The sequence below is a fragment of the Rhinopithecus roxellana genome, chromosome 14 (assembly GCF_007565055.1).
Source record: "Rhinopithecus roxellana isolate Shanxi Qingling chromosome 14, ASM756505v1, whole genome shotgun sequence".
NCBI classification, from domain to species: Eukaryota; Metazoa; Chordata; class Mammalia; order Primates; family Cercopithecidae; genus Rhinopithecus; species Rhinopithecus roxellana.
This window is the reverse complement of record NC_044562.1, coordinates 66,409,641-66,434,685: the sequence shown is the minus strand read 5'-3', so window position 1 is coordinate 66,434,685 and position 25,045 is coordinate 66,409,641. Positions and strand designations below refer to the sequence as shown.

The 25,045-nt window shown below is 58.0% G+C and overlaps 1 protein-coding gene and 1 pseudogene across 5 annotated transcripts in view; both read left to right on the top strand.

Moving 5' to 3' along the window:
* Positions 1 to 17,187, top strand: part of LOC104655173 (DIS3-like exonuclease 2) — a 324,355-nt gene extending 307,168 nt beyond the window's left edge. The window contains exons 14-20 of one of the 4 annotated variants that reach the window (XR_004053181.1): positions 9,832 to 10,015; positions 10,727 to 10,813; positions 13,804 to 13,951; positions 14,364 to 14,494; positions 14,612 to 14,730; positions 15,762 to 15,863; positions 16,466 to 17,187. Coding sequence is in view for 3 of the 4 variants with exons in the window: in XM_030916405.1 (XP_030772265.1) it covers positions 9,832 to 10,015; positions 10,727 to 10,813; positions 13,804 to 13,951; positions 14,364 to 14,494; positions 14,626 to 14,730; positions 15,762 to 16,157 (1,051 nt within the window). In the remaining variant the exon portion in view is untranslated. Of the gene's footprint in view, positions 1 to 9,831; positions 10,016 to 10,726; positions 10,814 to 11,376; positions 13,591 to 13,803; positions 13,952 to 14,363; positions 14,495 to 14,611; positions 14,731 to 15,761; positions 16,343 to 16,465 lie in introns of those variants that run through there. The other 3 variants (XM_030916406.1, XM_030916405.1, XM_030916407.1) reach the window with 3 other exon arrangements.
* An 87-nt stretch (positions 17,188 to 17,274) lies between these two features.
* LOC115893208 lies at positions 17,275 to 24,518 on the top strand (annotated as a pseudogene). Its single transcript, XR_004053184.1, has one exon. The product of XR_004053184.1 is annotated as a nuclear receptor-binding factor 2 pseudogene (transcript).
* The last annotated feature ends 527 nt before the right edge of the window (positions 24,519 to 25,045 follow it).

Below are 25,045 nucleotides of genomic sequence, written 5' to 3'. Positions count from 1 at the left end.
CCATTGACCCAGCTTTCCTGGAAAGACTCAGGGCCTAATCCAGATTGTTCTGGTCTTGGTTCTCAGGTAGAATGAGAGTGGCGTGGGGAAAAGGGCTGAAGTCTTCACACAGGGTGTGTGAGAGCTCTCAGCGGTCTTTGGTTGACTTTGGGTAGGGGTAGAGATGAAACCCAGCAGTCTTATTGTTCTCCCCACCTCCCCACCCCATCCCACGCCGCGCCACCCACCCTACCCCTTCCTGTGGACAAAGCAGAGAGGGCAGAGCTGGGGCCTCAGTGCCACATGGGGCAGGCACATGAAGATGTCAGGGAAGCCCAGAATGTTCTGGGGTCAGGGGACACATTCATTGAAACCACTCTGAACCTGGGTCATAAAACTGTGTGTCAATATTTTAAAAGTCACAGAATGAATGCAGAGCTCTGCCAAATTCAACATGCTGTGTTCCAGGGGTTGATAAGTCGAGCATTAGTTCAGTGGAAAAAAACCAAGACAAGAGAGGTTTTCTTTTAACCTTCTGTGTTTCATGTTTATACTGAGGCAGGCTACCCTTGCAGGAGAGGATTCATTCATCATGTAACCAACAAATGAGTCCCAGTCACATTGTCACCTGTCACCTGTGGTGGATTTAAGTGATAACCATCTACAGGCAGTAAGAATGTATCGAGGCAAATGCAGCGTGTCCCATTAGGCCAGCAGAAGCCATCTTGGCTTTCGTCTGCCAAGTTCATACACCTCTGGTTCAACAGTGATAAGCTGAAGGGAATTTCCAGGAACCATAACTGCCACTCCTAGTCCTTTATTACTAGGGGGCTGTGCTTCCATCCCTGAAAATAAGTCTTGTTTGGCACTCAGCATTTTCTGTGGAGCAAATAAGCAAATCATTATCACTGAAATGCCTCATTTGTGTCCCCAGACATTTCACCAGCTCCTCCATGTGCTGCTCAGCTCTGGGATACGTAGATGGGCATGGCCAGGTGTTTCCCACCCTCCCCGCCCCACAGCCTATGGTCTGCAGAGGAAAACTAGCCTCCAGAAAAAGACAGTCTGGATTCACTGATGAGATTTGGTTTAGTTTCAGCCCACAGGACCATGGAGCCAGGGAGGGAGATGCCTGGACTGAACCTGTACAGCCCCACAGGGAACGGAGTGGACAAGGTGGGCTTGGGTACGGGGAGCAGAGTGGGCAGAGTGAAAATCCAGGGTGGCGTAAGAGTCTGGATGCCTGTCACCCATGGGGAGGCCCCACGGGTTCCCTGGGGAACAGAGGCACTGATCTCCTTGTGTCCGGTAAGGGAGCAGGGCTGAGGCCAGAAACAGGCCAGCGAGAGCCTGTGGGGGGCCAGGGAGTGTGACAGCCAAGGACCCCCAGAGCACTAGCAGCTGAGGACCCTGGGCCGCACCCAGGCTGGGCGAGGGACTGACCTGGGGAATGCTTGAGGTTTCTCTGACTGTACGGAGCTCATCAGGGAAAACATGGGAGATGCCTGGATTCATTGCCCAGCTCCGAGCTCAGCACAAAAACTGCCTCTTGGACCAGTCTAGAAAGAGGCTCACCTGAGGCCCAGTACCCAGGGTCCATGCTGTCACGTGGGCCAAGGCATCTGAGGGGCAGGGGCCTTCCCCATCCCACTGCTGCCATGGCCCGTGGCCCACTCTGCCCTGCCCCGGGGGCCCAGTGCATCTCTGTGGGGGCTGGGAGGAGTGTTAGCAAAGGAGAGGCCGCACAGGGCAACTTCAGTGGTGACGGGAAACCAAGAGCAGGAAAAGCAACCGTGCTCTGCCCTGGACGACTCAGACAGGAAAGGGCCTGAGCCTGAGGCAGCCAGGAGGAGGCAGCCTTACCAGGGAGGCCATGGCGTGGGCCTCCATGCTGCTGCTGCCCTCCTCATCCAACTGCAGCGGGACAGAGGCAGAGGCAAAGTGGGGGCCTGGAAACAAGCAGTGTGCTCTCAGGGTGGGCTCTGCATTGAGTTCCCACTGTCAGCAGAGCCTTTGGCAGGTGCCAGAAAGAAATCCTGCTGCTCCCTCCTCCTTAGAGGGTTCAGAGCAAACGATGCAGGGTCACCTGAGGACAAAGCAGTGGACAGGGTGTCAGGGACCCTGGGTCTGGGAGCTTGGGCAAGTCCTTCGAGCTTACTGAATTCCCCGTTCTCCTGCTAGACATGAGAACTCTTGTCTTCTGAGACTTGATGGACCGAGAGTAGCAAAGTGCCTGGCAGTCTCCACATCCAGCCCTGCCACACCGTGGCATGGGACCTCTGTTGTCACTTCTGTGGCCTCCCAAAGACACCATCTCCCTCGTCATCTTAGGGCCAACAGTCCCCTCCCCGTGCACTGGGTGTAGGGGCCAGTGAGGAGTGATGAGGAAGTGCAGAGACCACTCTGCGCTTGTTTCCCTGCAGACTTTAGTGGCTATGTGGTTGGGGTGGTGGCCCTGCTGAAGGGGATCTGACCTAGCAGCCGTTTGGGCAGGAGCAGTTTTCAGATGTGAGCACACTTGTTCCAACTTGCAGAAAGCCACTCAAGGTCCCAGGAAGCCCAGGCTTCTCTCTCGTTTTTGTGGCTGCCTTGGTAACGTGTGTGTGTAAGAGCATGTGTATGTGCAGGAGAGAGACGGAGAGAAAGACCTGTGCGTTCCAGAACACCCTTCTTCCTTGAACATCCAAGTGCCCAAAGCCTAATTTTAAAACCAAAGTCGATGCCTCCTTAAGTCTGCGATGGCCCAGTTCTGTTCTTGATCCAAGTCTGCGGAGCCAGCTTCCCCTGCCAAGGCTTGAAAGGGACCCCTGGCCAGGAGCCAGCAGGGCAGCAAACAAAGATGTTGGGGGCACTGTGGGGACTCCCCTAGGTGGCCAGACTTCTGTATGCCTGTGCCACCCCTCCTCAGGACCTTGTTTCCAGTTCCGGTTGGGCAGGGGCTGGCACTGGAGAGAGGCTTATGTGTCAATACCGTAAAGCAGCCAGCAAGCCCTAATGACCACACTCTGCAAGGCCACACAGCACAGACTGGCACCTGGTTCTGCTTGGGGGCAGGGCTGCTGCCAGTCTGCAGGCCTGCCCCTACCTCTGGGAGCAGAGCCCGAACTTGGGGAGTGAATGAGGCCTCTGGGCTGGCTTTACGCTGACAAGGGCCTTCTGCACTGTCAGCCTGGCCCCATCTACCAGCAAGCCCCGTCTTATTCCCCATTGCAGCCACTGGGCCTCCCTTTGGCAAGGCATCAGAGCCCAAATGTGGCCACCTGGCCTCTGGGGACTTCCTTCCTTTAGAGCTAGAAAAACAGCTGCAGAATGTGCCTGGCTGCATCAGGGCCCCGCCCACTCACCTATAGAAAAGCCCTGCGGTGGACTGAGCCTCCCAGCCTAGGAAACCTGGCTCTGGCCTCCCCTGCAGGCCTGTGATGTCTGACTCCAGAGGCCTTCTTCTCTGGGCTTTTCCATGCCTGTGAACTGGGCCCTATTCATTTCCCTGTGGTTTCATGGGAATGTCCAATGTATTCAGGAGGTTGCAGCGTGCCCAGGAGGAGAGGGGTCAGTGAGAGGCCCAAGCTGTGACTGGTCGGCCACCCAGCAGCCACGGCACCCTCTGCTGGAGGCTGGCAGCAGGGTGCACGGCCAGCTGTGGGTGGGGGTCCATCAGTCAAGCAGCTGCACTTCCTCCCCATCCCCCTCCCACACCCAGGCCAGGGGCTCTGCCTGCAGCTCCCTCGTGCCAGGCCTCCACTTTCCAGCTCCCAGGCCCCCAGCCCCACCTGGCCTGGCCCGGGACAGAGCTGCCACCAAGATCTCTTCCACTTTCTCTACCCAGCAGCCTGCAATTCAGTACCCCACAGACCCCTGCCTCCTGGGCCCTGCGGTTTCCACAATACCACACTCAATTTCTGGCCGCTAAGAACACAGCAGGTTCTACTTAAAGGTGGCCATCACCTGCACCCCATGGGTTGCCCAGCCATGGAAAAGGGGCCATGGTTGGGTGCACAGCTTCTGAGACAGGCCCAGCAGCTGCCTTCATGGCCTCGGCAGAGCCCAGGGCTCTGGAGCTTACGGGGAGCATATGCCCAAGTGTGCAAAATTTGGTCTGCAGAAGAAATGAGGCTGAAATTGGCTGGGAGCAATTCTTATCAAAGCCACGTTAGCAGTTTTCAGCAAGAGCTAATTGAACACGCTCTGTGAGTGGCCTCACTGCATTAGCAGGAGCCTCCCACAGAGTGTGACAAGGGCCCTGGTGGCTGAGGGCAGAAGAGGCTGTTTCTGTCCCACATTTGCTTTAGGCCTTTGAAAATGGACACATTTTCAGCTTCGGGGACTGGCCCTGCCCCTCTGCCCTGGTCCCCGCTCATTTCCAAAGCCACTCTCTTGAGTGCCCTGTGTGAGGAAGGGGTGAGGTGAGTTTCTCAGCACTTTAGCAGGTGCATGGATATGAAATGGAACACCTCTGGCTCCTTGCCAGAGGGAGGCTTTGTGGTGAGGGTAGGGGAGGCAGAAGAAACTTACAGAAATGTTGCCTTTGCTGTGTTTTTTGCCCAAGTCCTAGAGTTGGGGCACCCAGGCCAGTCACATCATAGGATGTATTATAATAATAATGTCTTATTTATTCAAGGCCAGGAACTTGAACATTGCTTCCTTATTTTACAGGAAACAAATTGAGATTCCATGAGCTTAAGAAGCAAGTGAGTGGTAGGGCTGGCATTCTATGCACACCACTGAGGAAAAGCCCCTCGTCTCTTTTCCTCTACTGATGGCAGGGCCAGGAGAGGTGAAGGACACCCCCCAACCCCTACCACCTGCCAGACAGGACCTTCCTGGCCACAGATGCCTCGGATCCCTGACTATCAAAACCCAGCCCCACCCTTCCAGCTGAGCAGAGAAATACTCAGATCCAGTTCCTCGATGGTCAGGGAAGTCAGACTTCCTCTGAAGCACAGATGGCTTCACCGCTTTCTCATCTCCTCACCTCTGAGCCCATTACAGCCACTGGGCCTCCCTTTGGCAAGGTCTGAGGGCCCAAATGTGGCCACCTAGCCTCTGGGGACTTCCTTCCTTTGGAGCTAGAAAAACAGCTGCAGAATGTGCCTGGCTGCAGCAGGGCCCCACCAGGGTGAGAGCAGCCTTTCCCAGCATCATCCTTTAAGATGCGACAGAAACAGGTCCCACCCGAGCCAGCAGGAATGCGGCACCCAGTGGCTGCCTCTGCACAATCTTGATGCTTGCAGGCACCTTCAGGGTGAAGGACGCCCTGTTGTAAATGCATGAAGCGTCCCGCTTTTCGTGTATTGATGTTGATGCTCTTTCTTTAGAGGAACATTTGTGCACTGTGGGAACCTGTGTCTCTACCAGTGTCACCCTTGCTGTGGGGAGTGTGTACTGTGTGCGGGGGCTGGTGACCTTTCCCTGCTGTCTGCCACAGCATGTGAGGGGCTCGCCAAGTCTCATACCTGCCCTCCCTCTCCCGGTCCCCTCCTGCCCCAGGGAGGCCCAGACCCAGGGAGGAGGGGTGCTGGGAGTGAGTGACGAGGAGCTGGGGTCCTGGCCCTGCAGCCGCTGTCACAGCACAGCCCCACCCCAGACCTCCAGAGTGGTGGGGCCCTGGTGGTGCGGGCTCCAGACACTCGGCCGATGCCAGGTCTGGGACCGAGGCCCCGTCTCCAAGGCCTTGGCTTGCTGTTCTGGAAGGTGATGCTGGCTGGCAGCCGTTCCCAGCCCCTCGGAGAGCAGTTGTCAGGCAGTCCCTGAGCTCCAGCGCCCCATCCCCAGCAGGCCCAGTGATCTCATGCCTGTGCCCCTGGCGCTGGGAGGAGTGGGGTGACACTAGGGCCAGTGCCCACATCAGAGCAGGAAGATCTGAGGCCGGGGCAGGGGACAGGGTACGCTCCCATACAGCAGCCCCAGTGCCCTCTCCGCCCCCTGAATTCAGGGCTCCCGTGGCCCAGAGTGTGGAGCGGCGCAGCCTGACCAGCTAGGATCACTTGGGGCATTTCGGAGGTTTGGCTGCCCAGGCTGTGCACCTAGCACTGTTCCCCATGAGAGGGAGGGAGGAGGTCAGGGGAGAGGGCCTTGCTGACCGGGTCATTGTCACAGCCTCCATCTCTGGCCCTGGGTTCCTGCAGGAGTGCCTGGGCTCTAAGCTGGAGCTACCCCATCCCGGGACCTTGGGGGGGGGGGGGGGAGGGAGGAGGAGGAGGAGGAGGAGGAGGAGGAGGAGGAGGAGGAGGAGGAGGAGGAGGCGGCGGCGGCGGCGGCGGCGGCGGCGGCTGGGCGCCACCTGCTGGCCCACCAGGGAATTGACAGGGTGGGGGACTGTGGTCCATATGCTGACCCCAGATGAGAACCCTGACCCCCACTTACCCTACCCCAACCACCCTGCACCGTCCAGCTCAGTTCTCTGACCCGTGGTGCGGAGTCCCATTTGCAATGGTGAATACTGAACTCGGTGCAACTCTGGCTGCTGGCAGCTGGGCTTGGCCTGCACCGTTCTGTCCCCACACTCCACTGGGGACCCACCTTCCAGCCACCCCATGGTGCCACCACCAGAACCAGGGGTCAGCCCCACCTTCGTTCACTCCTACTCAGAGCCCACCTGTTCTCTCCACCCCCATCCGCTACCTGCAGCATCAGAAGGACATGAGGGCCACAAACAGCCCCTGCAGCTGGCCTCAAACATCATGGCCAAGGCTGTGCCTGGGAAGTGCACTCTCTGTGGTGCCAGCTCCCTCCTCAGTGCCCTTGACCTTTGTCTGGGTCCCTGCTTGATGTGACCCACCTGGCTGCGCCAGAGCTCCACAGGCGCTGTCCCGACTCCCAGCCCCCCAGAGGGAGGGAGAGGCTGAGACCGCACGGGAAGCAGAGACTCAGCCACATCAAGGGCCCCGGCACGGTGGGCCTCTCCTCCAAAGCCTCACCAGGCTTCACGTTCAAGTCACGAAGAGTGCACTTGTTCATTGTCGAGGGCAGGGGTGACTCCTGGGACTGTGCTGGGGTCCAGGGAGGACAGGTAGCGGAGTTGCCAGGGAAGCAGCTTGCCTGAGGTCTGTGGTCATGGCAGGGGCTTCCGCAGTGGCCCCGCCCTCTCCAGGTCCCCTCCCTCCTGTCCTTGTCCTTGTGTTTACTGAAGACCATGAGAAGGGATGTGGAGAGCCCCTGCAGAAACTAAGAGCAGGAGCCTGGCTCAGCCCCGAGAGGCCCCCAGATATTCAGTTCCTAAACCCATAGTGGGTGGGGCATGAGCATAGGAGAGTAACCAGGGCTGCCTCGCACAGCCCTGCTCCTTCACCCTGCCTGCCTGGTGGCCTCCTTAGCCTGCAGCCTCAGTGCAACCCGCTATGGGGTCATGCTGCCCCCTGCTGGCCACACTGCAAAACGCAGCCCAGGGTTGGGCCTAAGGCTACACTTGTCCCTCTTCCTGTAGCTGGGCTGGAGGGGAAAGCAGGCACCACACAATAGCCTGGATGCTCCTGCCCAAGAGGATTGTCTGACTGCATGGGGAGAAAAGTCCAGAACCATGCCTGGCACGTGGTAGTCTTTATGGAGTGAGAGGGCAAAAGTATGCTTGATGGTGTGCATCTGAAGCATCTTGGTGCTGATGGCCTGACCAGTATTAGATATTTTTCAAGCAGGGATTTTGACTCCTCTTGGATTCACAATATCTTATTATGAAATCCAAGTAAGAACAGTCTAATGGCACCAGACAGTGATACAGGTGAGCCTAGAACAGTCAGTGTTCATGTCGGGGACTGCAGCCTACTTTTCAGGGGAGGCTTCAAAAGAATTGAGGAACAGAGTTGATGGGATGAAAATCACAGGGCGTGTTGAGGAGACCCCCCGCTGGCTGTGTAGGGAGCAGGTGGGGCAACAGGAGAGCAGCGCCTGCATCCTGAGGGCTTTCCATGCATCGGGCAGAGGGCCTGCCAGTGCAGAACCTGTTTTCTCTGGGTCCGTGACAGCCCTGAGCAGGTGCCATTGTGACCCCTGTCCTGCATTTGAGACAGAGGGTGGATGGGGAGGGCTCTGTGATTTGTTCAGCATCCCACAGCAAGGATGTTGTGGAGCTGAGAGTCAGACCTGGGCTTGGGAGACTTGTAGTGGGTTAAGGGCTTGAACACAGGGTTTTTGGCAGGAAGTGGTGGGCACAAGCACAGATTAGGGGCTGGGAGGTGGGGTGGCACATTACAGGCACATTACTGCCACCCAGAGGGCAACATGGACGCTCCTCCTTTTACCTGCTGGGTGTCCTATGTGATAGAAGGGTAGGCTGAAGTTTGATCCTTGTGGTCACACATCCCAGCTGTCATCTGCCTTACTGTGTGCCATGACCTAACCCAAAAAAGTCCCCACAGAGGAGGGATTAGGGGTGCTGGACTGGCTTCCCTCCTTCCCAGGTGGTGCCCGCCCTCCTGGGGCATTTCCCAGCCCTTCTTCCTCTGCAGCTCAGGCTCCCTAGGGAGGCAGATGTGCTCTCAGGACATCCTGGTGGAGCACAGGCACACGTCTGCCCTGGCAGGCCCACCCTGGGTGGACGAGGGGCTCTGCATGCCAGGGCGCTCTCTCTCTCTGGCTGGCTTTCTTTCCACAAGCGTGGCCAGATGACGAGGCTCACCTGCAGCACTCCCCACACCTCCAGGAAGGGAAGTTGATGGCAGGGCCCCGGCTGCGGCCAGGCCTGCGGGAGCTTCCTCCCTGACCTCTCTCACTCAAGGGGAAAGCTTGGGGCTGGGCATGAAGCCTGGGGGAAGGCAGGGAGGGCAGAGTCCCCCCAGCCTGGTCAAGGCCCTGATCACCCCATGTCTCCCCAAGGGAGCGGCTTTCCCCATGAAGGGGATCCTGGTCACCAAGGCATAAGGACATGCCCAAGCGCCCATCACAACAGGCTCTAGGTGTTGTGCACATTTGTGATCGTCTTGTCCCGCCAAAGGAGGGGCCTCCTGCCCCAGATTTGATGATAGGGACAGTGGTACTGACCTCAGTGCTGTGTGATACCAGCCCCCCAGCCTTTGCCTGGTTCACGTCCCGCATCGCCCGTCAGTCCCTGCTCCTTCAATCTGGGACCTTGACCTGCTCAGTCCTTCCATCAGGAGCCACGTCCATTCACAGTGACGATTGAATCTGATGACACCCAAGTGCTGCAAAGCCAGAGCAGCAGCCCCTGAAAGGGTGACTCTGGGGTCTCACCCCATCCCCACTCCTGCCCTGTGCCCTGGTGAGCGCTTCCCTCCTGCTGCCTTAGACCATCCTGTCCACCCCCAGAGACCCTGTCGGGAGGCTTCCCTCCAACAAGGCACCATCCCCAGGGAGAAGGGAGCCCAGCACTCCTGGGACCGAGGGGTCCTCGTCCTCTGTCCACTTACCACTGCCACATGCCCCAGGGAGCCCTCTGAGCAGGGGCTGGGCCGGGGCCCCTGGGTTCCCATGACCTGGGCGAGCATAGTGCCCTCTTATAGCCAGGGCTGCCCGCGGGTTCCAGGCATCCTGTCATTCAGCAGAGATCTTTCCTCGGTGCCTTCTCTGGATTGGGTGGGCTGCTGAGCTCTGGGGCTGCTGCGGTGAATGATTTAATAGATAGGTGCTTCCCTGCTCTCCAGGGTCCCCCTCTGGGAGAGCCAGCACAGGAGCTAACCAGTCAGAGGAGAAGGTGGTGTAGACCCACTGGTGCAGGGAAGATCATGGGAGTGCTGGGCAAGACAGGGACTTGGCGGAACACATGAGATGAGGCAGCTGGGAGGTTGTCTTTAAGCTGAGACCTGAAGGGTGATAGAGAGCCAGGCAGGCTGCAGCGTGGGAAAGCCTGAGCAGCTGTCCCCCAACCCCAGCGGTCCCTCCCATCCCACCCACCCTCTGCAGGCTCGTGGAGGAGTTCATGCTCTTGGCCAACATGGCAGTGGCCCACAAGATCCACCGCGCCTTCCCCGAGCAGGCCCTGCTGCGCCGGCACCCCCCACCCCAGACAAGGATGCTCAATGACCTGGTGGAATTCTGCGACCAGATGGGGCTGCCCGTGGACTTCAGCTCCGCAGGAGCCCTCAATGTGAGTGCTGGGCAGGGTTCAGGGGAGGCTCTGCTTGGGGGAAAGAAGAGAAAGACCTGGAAGGTGGGGGGTCCAAGGGCCTCTGCTTCCCCGCAGAGTCCCTCCCCTTCAGCCAGGTCTCTCCTATAGAGGAGGAAGGAGGCCCTGGGAGGAAGGGCCCCTCTGAGTCACACGGGCCCTGACAATGGGACCTGCCCCCTCACCAGGACTGTGCTAAGCGGGGACCCTGGAGGCCTAGCAGAGGGCGGGGGTCCTGTGGCCAGAAAGGGCTGGTCTTGGGCCCAGAGGCTTTCAGAGTGTGGGGGCTGGAATTGTAGGAACCCCAGGAACGTTCCTGGTGGGTACTTTCAGGTGCTTCGTGCCTGGGGCGAAGCTAAGAAACCCAGGGCCTTGGCTCTGGTCCTGGAGGAGGCGACATCTCACCCAGGTCCGACCCTGGGAGGGGAAGGCAGGTGCCCTAGGCCCGAGAGCTGGAGCCCAGTGAGTCCAGGCCAGTCAGCAAGACATGGAAGGGACTAACCTCAGGCCAGTGTGGGCCACAGGCTGTGGGCAGCTGCCGCCTCTCCCCACCCATCCCCTCTGAGCAGGGCTGAGCCCCCAGGCAGCTCCTCCCGCTGAGAGCTGGGCATGAGGTACTTAGCGGATGACAGGGCCCCGAGTCTCTCCCGAGCTGGACCACACGTCACACCGGTTTCTGGGATTTGCTTCTAGAAAAGCCTGACCCAAACATTTGGAGATGACAAGTACTCACTGGCCCGGAAGGAGGTGCTCACCAACATGTGCTCCCGGCCCATGCAGGTAAGGAGGGTCCAGCCCTGTCCCGTGCAGGTAAGGAGGGTCCAGCCCCGTCCTCGCCGACTCCCGGGAGCACACTGGCCCCAGACCCGTGACTTCCACGTGCAAGCACAGCCCACCAGTGATCCTGCCCTGCTCTGGACATGGCTGGGTGGACGGGGCTGCTCCTCCTCTGCCGGAGGGTGGGAGAGGAGGCCGACCCCAGGCAGCACCTAGGAGGGGGCACCCTGAGCCTCTTGAGTTTGAACCGCTGCCTCCTGCTCAGACTTGCTCAAGGACAACATGCCTTAGAGCTGAGGGGCTACCGAGACCTCCTGTCAGGCTGGGGTCCTGGAGGAGAGACAGGGTCCCGTGTGGCTTCCTGTCCCGGGGAATACTCCACAGCCTCCACACCCGCATGTGGAGTCCAGAACCAGCTGTCGGCCTCTGGCCAGTGTGGGAAAGAAGCGGACTTGGCCGTGGGCCTAGGCCTGGGCCTGCAGGGAGGTGGCAGCCTGTGGGGTGGACAGCTGGGCTTGCTCTGGGACGCCTGTCACAGCCCCCAAGGCTGAGCTTCACCCATGCAGGGCCTGAGCATCCTGGGACCAGGACCCCAGAGGACCCTCGGGCCAGCGGGAGCAGTGGGTGCTGGTGAGTCAGCTCTGGGCCCCAGCCCAGCCCAGGGGCAGGGACAGGCTGTATTTCAGGGGCTTGGTCACACAGCAGATTCAGTCTGTTCACAAGAACTGGATGGCTTCAGCTGACCCTAGTGGATTTATTTTCTGACACTTCAGGCTCTGCTGGGCTTGAAGCCATCAGGACCTGCTTGGGCCTGGCCGCCCTGACCTGCCCCCAGTCACAAGTGTCTGCCCAGCCAAGCACCTGCGGCACCCACAGCTGAGAGGGGCTGGGCCGTGCCTGCGGGGCTGTCTGTGTTCTACACTCCAGTGGCTCTAGGCCTGGCAGAGATGGCACAGCAGCCCCTGAGTCCCAGAACTGCCAGTGGCTCTGCCCATCTGGGGCCCCTCCCATGCCCCTGCCTCTAATGCCATCACCTTCAAGGAGGTACAAGCTAAGCTGGAGTTTCAGGGATCAGAGCCGCTCCAGAGTCAGCCAGAGCCTGAAAAGGCTGCATTCTCCTGGCTCGCCTGCCAGGGAGCTCAGACGTGCCCTTGCCTGGGAATCCAATGGCAGGGAGTCACCAGAAGGTCTGCAGTGCTCCTGTTCCTCGGCCCCGGGAACTGTGCTAGGGACAGGGCAGGGCAGCAGCAGAGAGCACAGAAAGGTGTGAGGGGACACGCAGTCCCTAGTGAGCTTCTGCATCAGGACACCAGGGCTATCTCAGGAGGAGGGCTGGGCCTGTGGGAAAGCCATGGTCCCCACCCATCCCACCCGACCCTGAGCCACCTCCACCAGCCAGGAGGGGCCAGGGCCCTTCATCAACCTCACCCAGGTCATCTGGGGAAGTGGGCCACCGCTGAGAACAAAGCCCAGATGTGTCTGGGAGTGGAGGCTGTGCCCACCTCCCCCAGAGACTTGCCCCCAACTTAACCCAGGGCCCAGCAGGGGCTGGAAGGGAAGTGGAGTTAGGGAGCCCAGCAGGTCACCACCAGCTACGCCCTGGATTCCAGGGCCCATGTGCACAGAGTAATGGGAGCTGGCTGTCTGTCTGGCCAAGGGCACAGGAGGGTGAGTGTATATAGCAGCCAGGGAGCAAGGGAGCCAGCGAGACACACAGGAGTGACTTTGGACCTCTGCAAGGAACCCGTTCACTCGCTCCCAGGCAGCAGCACTGGCCTTTACACTCAGCCCTGAAAACGGGGGGACTGCAGGACAAGCAGCTTCAGGGGCTTGTGGCCCCAGCTGGGACGGGCTATGTGCTGGTCCCTAGAGACTCTGGGTATCTCCCCCTGTCCCAGCCCTGCCTCCTGCCCAGAACAAAGGTCTCTGGAACTCCGCCCTCTGTGTCTCAGCCCCTGGGAGGGTCAGATGGTTGGAGATGAGAAGGGCCAAGTCTGACAGGCTGGAAACTGCCTCTCTTGGCGGCTGTGGGGTGGAGTACTGGTGAGCACAGAGGTGCCCAGGTGAAGTGTGGCTTCAGCTGGGCAGGATCAGTGCCAGAGGGGATGAGGATGGCCCCGACCAAAGGGGGGCCTGGGCCAGAGAGGAAGCACCCAGGAGCCTGAGGCCCTTATTGCACAAGGCAGGGGGTCCTGGGCTTTCTCTCCCTCCTCCCACTCTGGCCAGATGGGAGGATGGACGTTGCCTCCTTGAACAAAGACCCACAGGCTCCTTGGCTTCTGCTTGTGTCTCCAGCAGACACTGTCTGCAGCCCCCATTGCAACAAAACTGCAGGCCTCCTCCTCCTCATCGTCCACCTCCACCACCACTTTCTCCTCTTTCTCCTCCACCGTCACCTCCTCGTCCTCCGCCACCACCACCTCCTCGTCCTCTTCCTCCTCCTCCTCCACCATCGCCTCCTCCTCCTACTCCGCTGCCACCACCTCCTCCTCCTCCCTTACCTTTCTTTCTTCTTCCTTCTTCCTGGCGATGGTAGCTGCCCCAGCCCCATGCTGGGGAAGGGTAGACCAGAGACTCTTCCCTCCTGGTGGTGCTCAGCAGTAACTCAGCAGGGACTGGACTTGGGAGGCTCAGCTCGTGCCCCCTACCCTGATAGCATCCTGGGGGTTCCTGGCTCTCTGGTCCTCAGCGGGGTGGACCTGTCCAGGCCATTCTCAGTGCTGCCACCTTGAGGGCATCTGGGAGGCCCAGGCAGGCCAGATTTGTCTCCTGGAAAGGACATGGGCACCCATGGGCTCTGCCCAGCCTCCTGGTCTCCCCTTGGGTCCCCTTGTGCAACAAGGGCCCTGGCCCCAGTCCTCCCTGGCTTCAGCCAGCAGCCCATCAGGTCTGTGCACACACTGCTGCCAACAGTGAGGCTGTGGGTGGTGCCAGCCCTCCGGGCCTGGCTGGGCAGCTGGCCTGGCCAGGCTCTGACCCATCCCGTCCCGCAGATGGCACTGTACTTCTGCTCGGGGCTGCTGCAGGACCCGGCGCAGTTCCGGCACTACGCGCTCAACGTGCCCCTGTACACACACTTCACCTCACCCATCCGCCGCTTTGCCGATGTCCTGGTGCACCGCCTCCTGGCTGCTGCGCTAGGTAAGGGGTGTGATCGGGGCCAGGGCAGACCTGGGCCAGCTCAGGGCTGCCCACTCCCACAGCGGGTGCTCGGTGGCCCAAGACCACTCTCCCGTGACCGCGGAGGTCCAAGGGTGGGGCAACCCAAGCGTAGGGGAGCTTGGCCTGGAAACTCCCTACAGGCCAGTGCCGCAGAAGCTGCATGGGGCCCACAGCCAGCCCTGAACACGTCCAGGAGGAGGGCGCTGACCTCAGAGGGCCGCTTTCTGCTGCCCTGGGAGCTGGGTGCTGGGGTCCTAATCTGTTGCCGGGGGTGTAGCACCATGCAGCCCATCCCCCAACCCTAGCTCTTCCCGGCCCCCCAGGCTCCCACCCTCATGTCTTGCCTACTCCCCCATACAGCACCGCCCACCACCCTGCCCCCTCTTCCCAGGCTATAGGGAGCAACTAGACATGGCGCCCGATACCCTGCAGAAGCAGGCGGACCACTGCAACGACCGCCGCATGGCGTCCAAGCGCGTGCAGGAGCTCAGCACCGGTCTCTTCTTTGCCGTTCTGGTCAAGGTGAGCTCTCCAGCCTGGTGCCCCTCACCTCCCTCTGGCTCCTGACCCCCCTGGGCACCTACTCACCAGGAGGCCTCGAGGAGCCCAGGGCAGTGCCAGGAGGTGCAATGGCTGCAGCACTGTCCCTGCAGGAGAGTGGCCCCCTGGAGTCAGAAGCCATGGTGATGGGCGTCCTGAACCAAGCCTTCGACGTGCTGGTGCTGCGCTACGGCGTGCAGAAGCGCATCTACTGCAATGTGAGTGCCCTGGGAGAGCCCAGGGGCGGGCGGGGCAGCCCAAGCCATCCCTCACTGGAGGGGTACAGGCTGTGATGGGTCACACTCCACCCCTCGCTCCCCCAGTCCTAGCACAAAGCCCACCTGATGGGCCTTGCAGAGACGCCCAGCTCTCCTGCCTGGGATGGTGGCTCCAGGCCCGGGGTCAGGCCTGGCCCCCTTCCCCAAGGACCCAGGAACCAGAGATCAGGCCCCTCCATGGCCAGTACAGCTCGGCAGGGTGTGCAAGCTTCAGGGACTGTGTTTACAGGAATGTGAAGGAATGAGAGGCCAGAGAATGGTCCTTGGCCGCTCTGGAAACTGTCCCCTGAAGACAAGGAAGAGAGCTGTCCCTGGCTTGGCTCCTGCCCTGAGTGACTGTTGATTCACAGTTCTCTCCAAGGGGACGTGGGCCTGTCCTAACGCCGCCTTAGGGGCTTGGCTCCAGCTGGCCAAGGGGTCTGCAGGTCACCACCTGGCCCCTGTGCCTGGCTTTGAATTTCCTAACATCCAGAGTGCCCTGGGAGTACAGTGTCCAGCCCGTTGTGTGCAGTAAACGTGGTGTTCCTAACCTGGAGCTGGGCAGAAGAGGAAGGACAGAGTCCCCCTGCTGACCCTCGGGGCTCTGTGTCCTGAAGTTCAAGCCTAGGTCATCCTGCTGTGGGCCCAGCCCTGCCTGCACTGACAGATGGCACCAGCAGGGGGCGCAGTGCTCTGCCGCCACAGTTCTCTGTCCCCACCTCAGTGTAGTCAGCCCTGGACGCCCCCACCACTTGCCCGCAATAGCACACAGAGCCATGGGCCTTCCTATTCCCCACCCCTGGCCCTTGGTCACTCTCAGCTGCTGCCTCAGCCGAAGGTGGCCTGGCAGGGCCTCCCGGAAGCTCCCTCCAGCCAGGCAGGGCCCAGGACCGAGGACTGAGGGCCGCCTCCAAGCATTGAAGCCCTCCAGGGTGGAAGGGCAGGCAGCAGCACCCAGAGCTGAAGCCTGAGGCTTGGTGTTTGCACTCCAGGCACTGGCCCTGCGGTCCCACCACTTCCAGAAGGTGGGAAAGAAGCCGGAGCTCACGCTGGTCTGGGAGCCTGAGGACATGGAGCAGGAGCCAGCACAGCAGGTCAGAACCCCTCTGTGTCCCAGCTCCCCAAGTCCTGATGACCCCTCTCCTGCCTCCTGCGGTGCCCCTCATTCCCTCATCTGTGTCCCCTGGGCTCCCCTAGCACTGCAGCTTCCCAGTGGGGTTTCAGGGCCTGCAGGCCCTCCTGGCTTACCCAGACCCCCTCTTGAAGGTCCTGCTTTCTGGCACCACCTTCCCTTCCTTGGGGGCAACCACAGTGGAGAGAGAGGCGGGGCTCTGCCTGTCCCTCTAATGCAGGGCTGCTGGTCTTCTGGGGTCCTTTTAAGAACCTGATAAAAGCCATGAATTTACAAGCAAGAAATTGTCTGGAACCGTTTTCACCAACAATGTGCCCTGAAGGTGGACCCGGCCCCCAGGTTGTGTTTCATAAGCCTTGGGAGTGCTCAGGATGCATCTGACTCCCCAGCTCTACCCTGACCCAGAGCGTTCTTCCTGGAGGGGACCCCCATTACAGACAGGCAAGCAGAGGCTTCCAGAGGCCAAAGGAGGGGCCTGGGGTCCTGCTGCAGGGATGGAGGCGGAGCTGCGCCTCAACATCAGGCCCTGGCGTCCTTGTCCCCTCACGGCCGGGCTCTGCACAGGTCATCACCATCTTCAGCCTGGTGGAGGTGGTCCTGCAGGCAGAGTCCACAGCCCTCAAGTACAGCGCCATCCTGAAGCGGCCAGACACCCACGGCCACCTGGGCCCTGAGAAGGAGGAGGAGGAGGACGAGTCTGATGGTGAGCCTGAGGACTCAAGCACCAGCTGAGCTCTGCCAGCCGCCTGCCCCACCTGCCTGTCCTGCCACACTGGCTTTAGGAATAGGACCTATTGACACAGAGGGGGATTTTTAATTTGGTTTTTAACAACTCAGGGGTTTGTTTTTACTTTTATTTAATTTTTGCAGCTCAACTTTTAAACAAACTGCAGGGGAGAGGGTGGGGCTGGAAGGAAGGCTGAGGCCTGGTCAGCAGTGACCCCAGCAGAGCGGGCCCCAGTCCTCCTGGGAGGCCGGCCCCCCTTTTTTCTGGGCCCTACTGCCCTCCTCTGCCCAGGAAATGGGGGGTTTCTGCAAATCAGTATCACAGAATAAAATCAAGTGTGGAGTGCCATCTGGTGTGTGGGGTACCTCTGGGAAGCCTGGGCAGTGGAATGCCCCTTGCACCCAGGGCAAGGGACCCAGCTCAGGCTCCACCCCTCGCTGCTGAGTCGATGTCACCGCCCGGAACCTTCCTGTCAGTTCCAGCACGATTCAGAGTCGGCTACGTGGCAGATTGATGCCGGAGTCTCATTCTGCCTGATTAAAAATGGAATTAATATGCAGGACTGAGAGCGCCCCCGTCACCCTGACGCATGTGACTGTGTCCAACCCTGCCCCTGCTTCCTCCTGCACCAGCTCTGCAGGGCCTGGTGGGGGTCATGGGTCCTGCAACACCCTCTCCCCCCAGTTCCTCAAGCAGCACTCTGTGAGGCCCTGTGCCCAGCTCTGGTGTGAGTTGGTGCCCTGACAGTGCTAAGGGAGACTGGACAGAGAAGCTGGCCTGAGCCTGGGGGAGGGGAACAGGGCCCTCCAGTGCCTTCCCAACCAGGAGGGGAAACCGGCTTCTGGTGACACAGCCTGGCCCCTTTGCCCACCCAGTGTCCCGAGCACCCACGGATGCCACCTGCCTCGGGTCCCGGGCAGAGCTGGCCGGCCACGGGGCCGTCCCTTCCCCAGCCAGCCCGACCCCAGCCTGCGCTCCTTCCCCCTCCGTGGGGGAAGCTCCGTGGCTTGGCTTCCCCGAGAGCTGCCAGAAACCAGGATGAAAGCCACGGTGAGCACGGCCATCCCCGCACCATTTCCCGGGGTGTCGGGATTAACAAGCTCATTTGATCTGGTTACAGTGAATTTTCTTCAAAGACACAATCAATAGGGTCCCTTGTCAGAGTGCCTCGCAGCGCCTGAACGACAGCGACTGGGCACGGCTGCCTTTGTTCTGCCACCGTCAGACGGGGCTGGCTGTAGGAGGCGACCAAAGACGTCCCCGCACCTGCCCTCGGAGCCTTTCCCTCCGCCAGGGCTCAGCCACCTCAGGCGGCCTTCAGTCTGTGCGTCCTGCCACCCCCGAGATATCCCAGAGGCCACGGTCACCCCATCTGTTCCTGTCCCCAGAACCTTCTCCTGGAGCCAAGTACCTGCAGGGACAGACAGGCGAGCATCTGGGGGTTTGGTGCTGGGGTGTAGAAGGCTGTGGGGTGCTGCCCTGGCCCAGGCAGCCTGACTGTGAGAGCCCCAAACAGGAGACATCCCAGCCCCTTCCCCTCCCCTCTACACTGCCCACCCTCTGAGGAGCAGTGGCCAAGTTCCTCTCTGAGCCTCTCAGGCAAGGCTGACCCTGTCCCCCAGGGCCTCCCATGAAGCCTGGGAGCTATTCCCTCACAGGCAGCACAGAACCAGACGGACACCTGTCCCTATGCCCCAGCGCCCCCAGGCCCCAGTGAGGAGTAGTCAGGGGGGTGAACAAGGGGGTTCCTGCAGGTACTGGGCTCAAAGGTTCTTCAGACAGCCTCACCTTCCCTGCTGGCCCCAGAGCATGGCAGGTCCCTGGAGCCATGGAGGCCATGGCAGCCCCAGCCCAGCCCACCCCACCCCATCTGGGGAAGTGGAAACCGTATCCACGAGGGTCAGGTCAGGTCTCTGCCTACAGTGACCTGGCAGTTTTGTGCCCAACTAGGGCCTGTATCAGGCCCAGGCTGCCCCCACACCCTACCCAGAGCTCAGAGAATACGGCCCGGCCTTCTCCCCACGTCAGTCATGCTGAGCCCCCGTCTGCGTTCACTCCTTTAAGGAACGTGGTTGACTCAATCAACTCACCTTCACAGGATGGCTCTCATGGGTCCACTGGGGGCCCAACCTCTTATGTGGCCCCTCGCTAAAAGGACTCAACAGAAAGAGTGACCAGGCACCGACCCTCGTTTGCAGGAGAACTTGGCCATTCCCTGGGCTGTCCCACAGCACCTGCCGGCCAGGGCCCAGGGCACAGAGCGAGACTGTCTTTTCCTCAAGGAGACACCGGTGGGGAGGGAGGGAGAGGTAGACACCACCAACCTCATTCCATGACCAGGGGCTGGCGACGCTCACAGGCCCGTGAGTGTGTTCTCCACCCCGAAGGGTGAGTGCTGGCTCCCTGGACCCAGGGGAAGATGGCGCAGGCGGTGGCCCGGCCTGGGGAAGGACCTGAAGCCACCCTCCTGGAGAGAAACTGACGCCTCCCCAGTTCCTGTTAGGAAGGACCTCAGGAAAGAACTGGGATCACGAAGCCTGGGGTGGTGGCCTCCTGGCCCCTGAGGAGGATGTCAGGCTGCAGAAGGGAGGGGATGGGCATGAAGCTTGGGAAGGGGGCGCCAGCGGAGGCAAGGCCTGTGCAGAGGCAGCACCAGAGGCCACTGCAGCGGCTCCACCACCCAGCAGCGCCGCCACGAGTCAGGAAGTGGGAGGCCAGGCAGGAGGGGCTGTGATGGCCCAGGTGCCAGGAGGAAGGGCTGAGGGGACAGTGCAGGTGTCCAGAGAGGCTTCACGGGGACAGGCTGAGAAAGTCACAGGTGGGGATGGGCTTTCTCCAGAGTTGTGTGTGGCCTGAGGACAGTGCAGCAAGGAGGGCCCGTGGTGAGCGCATGCAGCCGAAGCGACAGCTTGGACTCATTTGTGGGACAAGAGCCTCTCAAGGCCACTGCGGGGTGTTCAGAGAACAAGGCCTGTGAGGATCTGCTGTGCCTGCAGCTGGTCAGTAGAACACTGGGTGTGCAGGGCCAGGGTGGGAAGGAGGAAAGCGCATGGATGAAGGAGCCGGGCCTACCCAGCAGTGCCTTTTGGGAGGGCAGGCAGGATGGGATGTGCAGCTGTGACCTGCCCGGCATAGAACTCCTTCCAGCCGGGGAGAGGAGGTCCCTTCTAGCCAGAATGGACCAGGAGGTCCCAGGAAGACCTGGGAGTAAGTGGATTGAGTGGGGCTTTAGAAGGAGAGCCGGGAGCAGGCCGGGGAGTCGGAGCCTGGCCAGGTATGGAGAGCTGGGAACAGGCCAGGGAGTCGGAGCCTGGCCAGGTATGGAGAGAGCAGGGTACACTTGCTGCACCTGTGAGAAGAGCCAGGGGTGGCCCTGGTGGCCTGGGCCCACTTAGCTGTGCCTGGGGCCAGGCCTGACTGGCTGCAAGTCATTACTACAGGCTCTGGATGGGGAGTGCAGAGTAGCATGCTCCTGCTGTCACTCCCTTCTCCAAGTCCACAAAGAGGCAAGAAAGGGAGGATTTTAAACCCAATCCATACTGCATGGCGGGTGAGAGCAGAGGAGCAAACAGCACTTTTGGATCCTGGAAAGCAGAGGATGAGTGAGTGTCCCAGGCATCGCTGACCTGAGAAAGGGGACTCCAAAGCCAGCAGCAGCAACAGCTGGAACTGCCCTAGCCTACACCACAGGACCCCCAGCTCTGGGACTGAGCAGCACCGGGGACCTCTGGGCTGGGGTGGAGAGGGATGGCTGGAATCACTGTTGCAAACAATATATTCAGTAGGCAGGCAGCTCCCTAGATTCCATCGTGGTCTGCGGAGGAGACCTGTCCTGACAGCTTACTGGCGGGCCCTGGAGAGCCATCTCCTACAGAGGCAAAACGAAGGGTCTCTGGGCCAGGACCAGGCCTGTTCAGGGGGATGTGTGGCTAAGTGCATAAGGGGTGCTGAGACTGCACCCCTCGTGCCCAGGCAGTCCCCAGGGCATGGGTAGCCCGGCCCTCCCCTTCCAGTCCAGAGATGGGAAGACTCCATCTAATCTCATTGCATGACCAGGGACTGGTGAAGCTGTCAGTTCTCTCTCCATCCCAGCAGGAGACAACCCGACCTCAGAGATCCCTCAACCCAGGGACCCAGCCAGGCCACCCTCCAGAGCATCTCAGTCTGCAAGCCCCTTGGTGTGCTTGGAGCTTCCAGTCACCCCGCTCATGCCTATCCATGCACAGCCAGGGATTGCCCTTCATGGAGGAAAACTTCCTGAAACAAACAAGAAACAAGCTCCGTGGGGAACACAGACCGTGGAGGAAAAAGAAAGCTGTAGAAAAAGATGGTGGACACCTTCATGGAGGTGAGAAAGCCATCGTGAAAGGAGAGGAGGTTGCTCTAAAAAGTTCCTAGAGAGCAAAATAAGGGCCATTGGGGGCACAATGATTGCCACCATGGAGACACATTTCAGTGCCACTGGAGTAAAAACACTGCAGACGGGTGAGCTCTCAACAGATAAATGTCCCTCACCTTCTTTCTCAGGAAAGATGGGCAGAAATGAGGGCAGAAGCCACAGAGAGGAAACCGTAGCGACAGGACCCAGGGTCCTCCAAGCTGCAGTGGAGCAAGTGCTTGGGACAGTGGCGAGGGAGCAGTTCAGCCCCAGGGTGGTGCCTGGCAGCCCGTCTCGGGACGTCCCGCCCAGGGCAGCAGTACAGTGACATGGATAGAAAGCCACATTCCCCAGAAGAGCCTGAGAGAACACTGAAGTACTTGGCATAGAGCCTCGGGTTGGATTCGTAGTACGTACAGAATGATCCACATGTGAAGATAAGACGAATATTGATTGGCTTCAGAGAAAACAGCAGTGCAAGCAAGAAAAGGTAGCTAGTCACAGTTTACGATCTGGCCATAGCGTTTACACAGTCGTCACAATAGAAATGCCGAGTCAGGATCTAGTTTACTGTAGACCTCTATCAGGAGGACTGGAAGATAGGGAATGCAGTTGGTGAAATGGAAGCTAAATGCTCTTTTTCCTCAGTGGGAAGGTGTGACTTGAAGATGATTATAAACTCTCTTTCCGCCTCTTGAATCTTGACAGGCTCTAGGGCTGCTAAGCTAATAATGTGGTAGAAGGGACACTGCCAGTTGCAGGCCCAGGCCTTCAGAGACTGGCAGCTTCCCCGTCTCTGGAAACCCACCTGCCCTTCTGTGAGGAAGCCCAAGCAGCTCTGGAGAAGCCCTTGTGGAGGGGCTGCTCTCAGCCCACAGCCAGCACCAGGTGGGCAGCCATGCAGACCCCCAGCCCGCAAGCCAGGCCCGCTGAGGCCTCAGAGCACACACAGGCAGTCCCATCAGCCCTGCCCAGATGGCAGTTTTGTGATCAAAATATAGACAATAGACTATCATTGTTTAAGGTTGGTTGGGGGTAGTTTGTCACACAACAATAGATAGTAGAACATTAGTAGACTGTGTGTGTGTAGCATATTTATATAGCATATATATATAGCTTAAAATTCAGACATGAAGAAGTATCTTATTTAGCAACAGTGGTAAATATTAAAATAAAAAACCAAGAGAGGGGAAAGTGGTTGCCTCGGAGATGGGAAAATGCGAGGAGGGAGACAGGGAACTGCTGTTTGTTCTGTTTTAACCTTGTAGATCTGTTTGATACTTTAAACTACATTCACTTATAACTTGGACAAAAGTAAAAACTGAAGTTGAAAAGAAATGTATTCATGCTTAGCACAGGAATGATCCACAACTGGATTCCAAGGCTTGTACATTCAGCATAAGGTGTATGAAACCGCCCACTATTCTAGCAACAGATAAAATTCCTACTGACACGCAAGCTCAGGTTCCCACTCGGTTAGAAGGCTGCGCATGGTCTTCTACTTAAAGCCTCAAGTAACAGTCATGGCAGTGACAAATCTTCATTGCCTCCATGGAACCTCTGCCCATGTGTGAGCCCAGGCTGGGCTGGGGTCCCTGGGAGCCCAGGGTGAGTGGCCAGTCCCTGGGCAACTCCGTGAGCCAGGAGCAGCTATGTCACCTGCATGGTCGATGGGCCTCTTCTGCAGAAGAGTGTGCCCCAGTCCCTGCTGGGCACAGATCGAAGAGGTGTTATATGGGTCGAAATCACAGATTGCAAGGGCTGATAGGAGTCAGAGTGGGGACTGGGAGGGCTGAGGCAGGTTAAAGATTTGAGAGGGGCTGCTGTCTCCGCAGCTGCATCACACTGCTCTGCTGTCCTCTCCATGTTCCCCCACTGCTGCCTCCCCTGGGGTCTTGTGGAAGTAACTGAAGGCCCCCTCAACCTGGCTCATCATCAGAGCAGACTGTTGATTAGCTGCAGGCAAATATGAAGAGGCGATTTCCTGTCACAGAAAGGCCATGGTGTGTCCTTCTGAAGCTACGGAGCTGGCACAGGCTGAGCAGGCTGACCTTCCGCTGGAACTACAAAGGCATAGCCACACGAAACTGCGCCGCCTTGCCCAGGAGACGCGGACAAGGGCCCGGTAGAACGCAGACAAGGATGGGGCTGCCCATCTTCAGGCCTCTCACAGCCCCTCTGCGGAAGACCCAGAAGCGCAGCCCTCCACAGAGGAACGCCCGCCCGAGACTCGGCGTCTGTGACAGGGATCCAGACACACGACTGTTTTTACTTCAGAAAAAGACTGAGCCAGCAGAGCCGTGTATTGGAAGCAAAGCCTCAAAGCACGATGAACAGCTGTAGAGGAGCAGGCAACCCAGTTGCAGATTTGAAGAGGCACGTGGAATCCCTTGTGGCAGAGAAGGAAAGATTAAGGGAAGAAAGTGTAAACAGGTAAAGGCTGAAAAGGCCAGACTTCTAAAAGGTCCAGTAGAAAAGGAGCTGAATGTGGGTGCTGATTTTGTAGAAAAGTCAGTTACGGAGCGTGCCTCTGCATTCGGAAACTGCTACACCCTCTTCAACCTTGCAGAGGTTTGCAGCAGATGCCAGGAAAGTCAAGTACGTTCCAGTACCCAATCTTCTCCCTTGGATTTTCCATCTCCAGAGCGTCCCCTTATAGAGCTCTCTCAGGATATTCTGAAAGGGTTTATGAGTAATTAAAATGGAAGGCCATAGAAGAAGGGAGAAGAGGAAATAATACTAAATAATACAGTTAATGCAGCAACAAAGAATGAAAAGGGAAAGCCACAGGCGAGGGTAATCCTGGAAATGCCTCGTCATCTGGCGTACTGTGGGAGAAGAGGCATTGCCAGGACGTGGGGAACAGTCACTGTGAAGCATGTTGCATATCTGATTCACTGACTTGAGCTAATGATGCCGACCTGGCAGACACTAAACTCATGGAGGGTCAGTTTCTCCTGATACCAACCAAATGGCTTCCTGGAAGATTTTTTTCAAGCAACAATTATTTTTCTTATCTTCAAGGTTAAGATGTTTGAAAGTATGTTATATGTAATTAATCTATAATGCCATAAATGATCATGCAAAACCTAAATATTAAAATGACAGCCTGAGGGGCTGCTTCATATTTGAAACATACTTTGTCTCAGGCATTGATGTATGCATTTTGTTAATGGTGTTGTGTTTAAGGTGTGTAAGACACTCCTTTCTAGATGAAACCATATGTGCCACACTGTGCACTACTCATAACAATGATAACCTCAAGACTTATCAGGAGAAATGTTTAAATTTCTGTGTTATGAAGAAACCAAATTATTAGTTATGCTTCTTAACACCAATTACCAGTTTACATAATTAATAAGGGTGCATTTTAAGTTCTAACTCTGTTTATTGCATAATGCATCATTTGAAAATACCAAGGAAGTCTGTTCTTTGTTTTTAATGATCCGTGAATGGAAGGAATGCTAGTTGGCAGTATTCGATTGTAAGAAATCAATAAAGTAATTGTATTTTAAAAAAAAAGATCTGAGCCCTGGTGGAGGCAACAGGACGCGATGACTTTCACATTCAAGAAGGTTCTGCAGAGCGATGCCTTTCACATTCAAGAAGGTTCTGGAGACGAGAGGTGATTCTTGGAATGATGAGCTTCCATTTGCACATGCCTGAGTTTAGGTTCTGAATTTAAAACCTTATTGTAAGATCATATCTTTGTACCTTCTCTCTTTTTAAGGGTTTTTATAGTTTGGTGGCAGGTTTTTTTTTTTGTTTTTTTATTTTTTTTTTAATATACAGAAAGTCACTTTAGGAGAAACATCCATTTAAATAATTTATTTTACTTCAGAAAGTTGTTTTACTCAACCAGGCTCATGAACTGTGTTTTGTTCTTTAACATTCACAAATTGTGTATTGCTTGGTTCTGGAAACCAGTTAGCCAAATAATTGAGAACCCACCAGAAATTGAAGTGCAAAATAGAACAGGAAAGCAAAACTCTCCATTAGTGTATTCAGCTTAACAGGTTTTCAACCTACCAGGGTACTG